Source organism: Lupinus angustifolius, chromosome LG20 (assembly GCF_001865875.1).
Source record: "Lupinus angustifolius cultivar Tanjil chromosome LG20, LupAngTanjil_v1.0, whole genome shotgun sequence".
NCBI lineage: Eukaryota > Viridiplantae > Streptophyta > Magnoliopsida > Fabales > Fabaceae > Lupinus > Lupinus angustifolius.
The window spans coordinates 14,564,580-14,573,911 of NC_032028.1; the positions used below are offsets into that span (position 1 = coordinate 14,564,580).

The following is a 9,332-nucleotide window of genomic DNA, read 5'->3' on the forward strand; positions in this document are numbered from 1 at the left end:
AGAATTATTGGTGCAGTTTATAACAAATCAAAAGTAATAACTAGACATTAATTTTTATACTTTTTGAACTTGTTTTTAAATATATCATATTTTATTTAATTAATTACACTGATAACTATTTTTTTGCTTAAAAAGTCACACTTATTTATCTTTAGAAATAGTCGGTATAATCATATATGTAAAAGTAATTTGTATAAGTAAAAAAAAAATGATTTATATAATTTACTGAGGGTGTGACTTTTTTATTTTATATTTTATATTGTGCTCATCTAGATAGAGAACAGAAGAAGTTGATTAAATTAGTATATGTTATTAGAAGGTTGACCAACCTCTCCCCTTCTCAGTAAATTCATAAAAGTTTAAGTAATAACTTACGCTAATGCCTTTTCACTTTAAACACGAACCAGTTATTCGAAATATTTAGTAGACCACCTCCAACAACTGAAGTAAAAATTCAGTGCCTAAAATAACTAACATCAATTTAATCACTCAGAAATTGACATTAACCTCTGAATCTTGAAGTCCATACACAGAAAAAGTCAAAAAGCAACATCAAAAACATTTTCTATAATTAAAGAACTAAATTAATGTATATGTGGAAGATCAAAGTAATAACACATCTATCAAGGATTAATAAATTTCCCAAGTTGAAGTCAATAAAATCATTTTCAATGTTGAATTATAACCTTGGAAGCCATTGCTTTTATTACCACATCAAACCATTGTTGAATGTTGAGGCACTTGATACCATTATTTAATACTTCGATAGAATAACAAATTAATATACCAGTATTAGGACCATTTCCAATTACATTTACAAGAGAAAATGAGCGCAGACATTTCTGCACCTTGGGTTACAAGTCCTCTTCTTATAACATCACTCATTGAAGAGCATAAGTTGTTTTTAGATACTCTATAATTTCTCCACTCTCAAACATTCCAATACCAGTGTTTGGATCTTCTAAATATGGTGCCTGTAAATATAATCAACAACTTTGACATTAATGGTTGACCAAGTAGTACCTTATCAGGAAAAGCTAGGAATGAAAGAAATCAAGTACCTGGAAATGTCCAGTTTTGTCATATAGAATCTGTCGTTTCGGGCTACCGCGGGCACAACTAGAATGAAATACTAAAGTGAGTAACATGGAAATATAAAAGTATGCAGAGTTCATATACCCAACTCCTATATGTCCATGAAATTTTGATGTATGAAATTATGAATGACAAAACCAATGAGTTGATATCAGCAGAAAAATGGTACCCAAAAAACTAGCTTGTGTTGTATATAAGTTAAAAACGTCAAAATTAAAAGTCTTGCAACTTTATGTTACATCACCCTTCATTTTTTGTATGACATTTATTAAGAACAATTATGAGGGTATGATTATGTACATCTAATATCCTAAATCCCACTAGATGAGAGTCTCATGCATCAAACCTCTCTTTTCTAATTACGAAGCATGCATTGATGTTTTAAAACATTTTATAGCTTTTTCTTGGTAGCAATGCATAAAGGTATTTTTCCTCTAACTAATGCAGATTGGAGAAGGAGTTAGAAGATGGATTTTGCACTTTGTGGGGATTTCGGTTGCGGAAACAGGGTCTAGGTTGCAGAAGTGAAGGTAATGAGATAGCATTTGTGTTGATGTATTAGAACATGAGGAAGCACAAAATATGAGTTCTATTCTATGTTTGGTTAATTTTATAAATACGACAAAATGTGATTAAAAACTAAACACTAGTTCCACCAAAAGGATAGAACAAAACATAACAGGACAGCTCTATTAATGTCTTATCCATGACTGCTAGATCCCTCAGCTATAGACACTAAAATTGTGAAGATTCTTCACATGACCAACTGATACGATCACAAGGGGTGCCCCATACGAAGATAAATGTCGGGAAAATAACAAAAGTTCAAATATTTTTTTCATATTGGGCATCAAAACTAACATCTGGCTGCTCAGAAAATATGGAGTTTACCTGATTTGCACATGTGGCAGCTCCAATTCTACGAGTACTTCACGTACAAGTTTGCAGAAAGGAGACCCCTGAAAGAAATAAGTATTTTACATTTAAAATTCCATAGCAGCAGATAATGGCTAGATTGCAAATGCATATCAATAAAAAAAATCTAGTGATAGAACTATACGATTATGAGCCCGTAGTTAATTAAGCATTAAGAAGCATAATTTTAGTTTTACTAACCTCATATGCCCATAATTTAAGTGGCTTTGGAGGCAACTTTGCTGGAGTATACTTAGAACCCTGAAAAACAAAAATCAGGTGGCTATATTATTTTTGTACCAATAAAAGTGAAATCTCAATAACAACTAAAAATGATATTCATGCATAGCAGTCTACTAGAAATCTCGGCATATGCTAGTAATTTCTTCCATTGATTTTGCAGAAATGGTTACTTTTAAGTAATGTAAAGTTAAAATCCACATTTTAACAAGAAATAGAAGTAACGACGGTTATACCTTTCCGCTACGAGCAATCATACCAAGACCAGCAGTCAGTGTCTGCACAAAAGATAGCCTTTATATACTAAAATGAATGATAGAATTAAACTTTCCGCTGCAATGCTATTAAAGATTAATGGAAACGGACTCTAACCGTTAAAAATCCGAGTGATAAAGTAAAAGGGACATTTCCATCACCTAAAGAATAGATAACGAATGGTCAACACTCAACAATCAGATATATTTCAGTATTGCGTTCAAAATTATCATGCAACTAATTAAACATTACATGAGAATGAAAGTTCTAAAAAATGAAATGCTGCGATATTGTTAGATAGTGCTTACCATATATATGCTTCCTTGTAGTAAGATGTTTTGAGATATGTAAAATAAGTTGTCTAAACTTCCCATTTTTATGGTTTGAAATTTAGAGTAAAAGTGACTAAATACACATTTTTGAAATGTATGATGGTAATCTCTTCTCTCCAATTACTACATGTGTCACTAGTTTTTGTTAGACTAAAATGCAATGGGAAAAAGACTACTATATAACATATGCACACAACACAGAAAAGGGTAAATATGAAGGCACACACCATATTGGCCAACCAAATACCGAATTATGTCATCGGATTCATACATCGAAGTGCCGGTGTTTGGGTCGACCTGAAACCAAGAAAAATATAATTTCTTACTCAGATACTGGGTAACAATTATCACGAGGCATGTGATAAGGCAACTGAAGAAAGGTACAAACATAGCTAGTAAAACTATTGTATGGAAAAGCTTCAGAGCCAATTTGAAAATGAGATTTGGTGCAAAATTCCAGAGAAATTCATGAAAAACTACAGGGTAGTTTTTGCACTCATTTAACTAAAGTATCAAGTTACTGGATTTACTCTTCATAACGTCACAAATCATAACAAGAAACTACTAATTTAGATTTGTATGCTATAAGGATGACCATTACCATGTAGGGGAACTGCTTTTTACCACCTATCTCAACAGCCTTGGGACGAAAATTTGGGCCATTTCTTGGGCAAGGATAGAAAAGAACATCAAGGTCCAAAATAGCAACAATTTCTCTAACCTGTATATTGTCAAAATATTAGTCTATGGCGAAAAAAGGGCCTGCTAATATAATAATAACAGGAGGATGCAATTATTCAACAATAAACCAGTAATATTTTGAATGCTGACTTTGTAACTGTGCCTGATAATTCCCTCAATAGATAAAAGGAAAGGAAAGTATTTCAATTAATCACAATATTGGATGTCAAAATTAGAGTTTATCCCTCTCCTTGCCAATCTTGAAAATCAAATTCCAAGAAACTAAACCTGAGGTTGTTTAAGACTAAACATTATAGCAATATAATATTCCTCTCATTGTAAAACACCCATTTGGGTGACTTGCATCAAACATAATAACAAGAGTGTACCCACTAAACTACAAAAGTAAGGATATTCTTACACTTTTTTCTCCTACACTCCCTTTACACCTTATCTTTCTTTCTATATCTCTCTTCCATTCCCATCACATCTCCTTCATTTCTCTTCCCTACACTACCTGAACCTAAAAAGGTGGCGTGGAATAAACATTTTCCAGACAGCAAAACTTTAAATAAAAAAATGTCATGAAAATTATTGAAAAAATTCAATTTCAAAACATCAAAACCAAAATCCATACCTTTCGACAAAATGGACAACTGCAGGCGATCCGTGACAGCACATAATTAGAACATGAAACAATATGTGGAATTAAATTACTCAGAGTGGAATGTATGACGACAAAAGATTAACATAAGGGTCCAATAAGCAAAACACAAAGCTAGGTGTATATATTTGCTTTGAAAAAAGAAGCATGTATATAGTCCGATGCAAACTGACTAAACTCATATTTTTTTAAAATAGACAAAGAAATGTAATGTACCTCTCAAATTCATATATCTCAATAGGCTTCTCTGGGCGAGGGCTTAAGTTAGCTTTTGATGTTTCTTTCAGCTTATAGCCTGAAACAGTGCTACTAAGTTAAAATCAAAATAAGGAGCCAGATCAAAGAAAATAGGAATGTATGCTGGTAAAATTACTGTGATTTCAATCAATCAAATAAGAAATTTAACATTTATATACACCTAGCAGCTTAACATGACATGTTCAGCATTTTCACAGTAACAAGTGATAAGAAAAATATGCATCCTTGGAACATTTTCCAGCGAGGATTACATGTATTCTTTTAGAAAAATTCCATGGCAAAAGGTACGCAAAGTCAAAAGAGTGATCCAGGTCATACTTAACCAAGAGCAATTTGGCATGCAACTTTAAATATTACCACTTTGTAATTGACAATTGAAGGTCAATCAGATATATTTATACAACTGATCAAATTAAGCAAAAGAATAATCAACATGATAGGTAAGTGATACCATTAAATTCCAACATAGCATATTGGCCTGGTGGAATTTCATCCTTAGGAACAAATGAAAAAGAATACCTGCCATATAACAACAGAAACACCAAAGTTCAAAATTTGTACCAGTATCTTGATATATGTTCACATAAGTACATTAAGGATACCCTCAAATAGAATAAAATTACACAAATTATATTGAGTTGGCTTTTGGATACTGCTTTGTATGAAAGCTAAATTGGGTCATAATCTATGCATTCAGCATAACTTTTTTAGAATCAACAGAAAGAAAATCTCCAGTGTAAAACAGACTTCTTAATTATGATTTTCTACTTTCTCTGAACAAATAAATTTAACAGTTTAATAGCTCCACCCGAACACAATAAATTCAAAATATTGGCCAGCTCAGCTACAATGTCTACATTCACTTGTAATGCAATACAAAAGTGAAGCAATCTTTCAAATATGAGGAAGTTGATCGCAGATGGTGGCTTCACATTCTAAATATAACATCAAATAAAATCATCTTTTAGGGGGAACTAACTATAACCAGTCTTTCTAAATGGCCTTAAAAGGTAGAACTTTGAAGGCCAAAGTAGCACAAGAAGCAATAGCATGATCCTTCTAGCAGAATGGCAAGGAGAGGATTTTTAGAGAACTCTTGGGTTTTAAAGGCTCTATTTGAGAAGCCAAATAAGGGACCGTTGTATCAAATTTTGGACTGCATCACATGATGTGATAGCAATATTGCGGTTGTGGTGACCAACACAACCACATCACCCTGCAATTACAGTGTGTGACAATCACATTGATGTGGCCGCATCGGGTCGCAGCCTAACCGCATCAGACCGAATGTGGGCCACATTAAACCGCATCAACTGACTTATGAATTATGAGCTTTCAAGCTTCCACCCCTGGCTTTTCAACTCTCAAATGTTTTTTAGCCTTCAATAGGTTTTCTTAGCTTTCAGCCAACTTTTCAGCCAGTTGTGACAAATAGAGCTAAACGCTTTTGACCTACTCACCTCCACTCAAAATGTTGAGCCATACATTAAAATTTTATAAAACATCATTTATCTAATTATTATTATAATTTTAGTATACTACCCATATACAATTTCAACAACATAAATTGTATAAAGTAAAATCATAGACAAAATGATTAAAAAAGACTTAGAGATAAATGTTTTGTTAAGAAACATGAACATGATTTTTCATATAGCATTACGACATCATCCATGTAGCCGACTTAAAGCTAGTGGAATAAAGGTTTGGTTATTGTTGTAATTATCGAAAAGTGTTGAAGTACATACCGGACATCATTTTTAAGTGTCCATACAACACCCATAAAACTTTGAAGATTAAGTATATATTTTAAAAAAGAAAGAAAGAAAAGTAGCAGAATAAGAGAGAATTGGCTTACCCAGAAACAAAAACACCAGTAGCAAAGCGAAAAATCAAGGGAAGCGCAGCTCCAAGCACCTCACCTCTCATATCAGGTCTCACTTCAAATCTTTTAGGCTCAGGAGCCTTAAAATCAAGAGGAGCACTAAGTGGTGTTGGTTCTTGTTGGGTGCTAACAGAAGTAGAAGAATTTTCTGACATGGCTCTAATGAATACTCTGTTTCTGGGTAACTTTTTAGGGAATGAAACTGGCACATAAGCTGAAAATTGAGATAGAGTTGATGCTGCAGTCATAGCCATGACTTTGGGGAAATGAACAAGTTCATGGGGATAGGTTCCTCCAATGCATTAGTAGTGTTGGAAGGTTAATGTGTGGTTTTTGTTGGCCAATCAAAACGGGTCTTTGACACTATCCAATTGGTCTGAGTTTTTTCATTTCAAAATTAAGGGTTGGATGAATAAAATATAGTTATCGCCTTATCGGTAAAAAATAGTTGTAATACTAACTTTAATTAAATATTTTATATATTATATTCTCTTACAATTTCAAGATTATACATTATCTGTTCTATTAATTTATACTTAATTTTAGTGATTAACATATAACAATAAATTATAAATTATTTTATATATTAATTATTATAAAATATATATATATATATAAACATACAAATAATCATTATTCTACATGGCATTGAAAATAAATTTATTAATGTAGATAGGTTTTATCATATATCAATGATTAATGTTAAATTAAATCTATCATATATAAATAAGGCTTGATATAGTTTTTTTTTTGTTTCCCACAGGTATCCTCGCACTGGAGGCAATCCTGTCCGAGCCGGGCACATCCACAGGTAAGTGGGGCTAACTCTCCCAACGAGCATTTTTTCCATCCACAAGACTCGAACCCGGGTTCTTGCTTAAGGGGAATCAAACATGTACCACTTGAACCAACACCCGTTGGTTAAGGCTTGATATAGTGATGTAATGTTCTGTTAGATCTCTAGAAAGACCAAAAGATTAAGGTTTTGATTTCTAGAAGCGACACTTATTGAAAGTGACAACTATGTATCTTGAAAGATACTAGTTCATTACCAAAATATGAAAAATATATTTAGTAGTACCAAAAAACTATCATATTACACACATTTATTCATTTATCATTAAATGAGACGGAGTGTTAAAAATGATTGCATTGTTAACTTTTCTTGAAAAAATTGTCTTATTTCACAGGCATTTTTTTTCATTATTCTCATGAGTGTGTAATAGTTACTCTCTTCACTAATAATATCTCTATAGAATGGATAGTGGTTTTTGTCACAGAAACAAACGTAATATAGTTTTATCTAGGATTGAAAACTAGTGGAATTGATTTAAATTTGTGCTCAACTCAATAAAAAATTGATGTATTCAAAATTTGTTTTGAGTTTAAAATGAATTATATTTTTAGTTAAATTTAGTTTGATTGAAGTTTGCTAACTGTTTAATCAAATTTATTAGTTGGATTGGTTTAGTTCATTATTTCGGATGATAATTGTTTATATGTAATATATATAAAATTAATGATTTTCAAATCCATCTTCTCACTATGTTCTGCAATACTCCTTTCAGCACAAGACGTTTGTCTCCCAAAAACAAATGGTCACTTTTCCCTCAACCTAAACAGTGATTTTAACGAACCATTGTCATTTAAATTGTATTTTTTCAATATTTCATCCCATCTATTTTAAAAAAATTATTTTCATCCTCATGATCATAAACACAAATGCTTAAGTCATGACAAGACGCTCCTGAAACACCTTCGTGGTGAACATGTTTTGCAACATTATGGTATGTATGTCTAATACAAAGTCAATCATATGTATATGGCCATCAAGAAGCTAATGCATTAGCCATTACTTGATATTGATCCGTGAGAATTGCTTTAAGCCAGTTTCCATGCCGCGTCTTTACAAATGTGTCAAACAATCACTTGACCTTTTTCTATTGTCTCGTCATGTAATAATATAGTATCAAAAATAGTTGCTTGTCTATGGTTAACTCCAATAACTAAAGCAAAGGGACAACTTTCTTTACTTTTATTGTAAGTTGTGTCAAAGCAAGCAACTTAGCCCAAGTACACATAATCATACACCATTTGTGCATCTGACTAAAAAAAAATGTTAGCAATCAAGTTATTAATATCCACTTGTATGGCACGGTTTTTGAGAAATTGTTGGTATAGCAGAAGCTATCATTGCGCAACGTTGAATACAAGCAATCAAATAAAGTGTATAGAATAAATAGAAGAAAAGAAACAAGAAAATCTGGTAACGAGGTTCGGCCATTTGTGCCTACGTCCCAAGAACGCTAAGCGGCTACCAAGATATTATTAGAGAATAAGGATTACAAACCCTAGCACACCCATGGACCCACCTGCCCATGAGGTGTTTCTATTTGGTGTTTATATCTGGTGCATATTACAACAACGGACATGAGTTCAATATATAACATTGATATTCTACTCTATTCTAATGCTAGGCAATATGTGACTTCATTAATAACATATTTCAAACATCTCCAACAATCTCCACCTTGAGTGAAATAGACGAATATCTCACTCCTTAGAAAATCTACACAAGAATCTCCAACTTAGTGAATATATGACTTCACCTTGCTCAATGTCTAATTCTCTTTAACTACTCCCATATAACATAGACCTTCTGAGTATCCTTGACGATGTTACCAAGAGCCTAGCTCTCCAAACTTGTAGTGCAGTTTCCTGTACCGCCGTCAAATTGAACATGCCGCCTAGCCACCTATTGCTAGGAAGTCTTTCGATATATTGGAACATCTACACAAAAGTTCACCAACAATCATCCTCTTCAATACTCTGTCAAACTGAACCTTGGAGCTTTCTTGGAAAGCCTCAACCACTACCACCATTGCCTACTCTGACAATCTTAGTTCAAAAGAACTATCATACTTCACCATAAGGAGTATACCCACAACATACACCTTGCATCCATGCTAACTAATGTATATGTCTCATCCTTGCATCCAAGTCAATG

General features: G+C 32.8%; 1 protein-coding gene across 1 annotated transcript; it reads right to left on the reverse strand.

Annotated features, from left to right (window-relative positions):
* On the reverse strand, positions 648-6,648 carry LOC109336602. The gene is made up of 12 exons (XM_019573304.1): positions 6,299-6,648; positions 4,892-4,959; positions 4,399-4,477; positions 4,156-4,174; positions 3,439-3,558; positions 3,065-3,134; positions 2,623-2,666; positions 2,487-2,528; positions 2,212-2,271; positions 1,987-2,054; positions 1,062-1,119; positions 648-974 (listed from the first exon to the last, which is right to left on the reverse strand). Exons 1-12 carry the CDS (start codon positions 6,577-6,579, stop codon positions 882-884), a joined length of 1,002 nt encoding a protein of 333 aa, XP_019428849.1. The 5' UTR covers positions 6,580-6,648; the 3' UTR covers positions 648-881.

Coding starts and splice junctions, on each gene's coding strand:
- LOC109336602 (XM_019573304.1), bottom strand. CDS start 6,579: ATGGCTATGACTGCAGCATCAACTCTATCTCAATTTTCAGCTTATGTG. Junction 2,667..3,064: donor GTATTTGGTTGGCCAATATG/GTGTGTGCCTTC, acceptor TCTATTCTTTAG/GTGATGGAAATGTCCCTTTT. Junction 2,055..2,211: donor TTAAATTATGGGCATATGAG/GTTAGTAAAACT, acceptor TATTTCTTTCAG/GGGTCTCCTTTCTGCAAACT.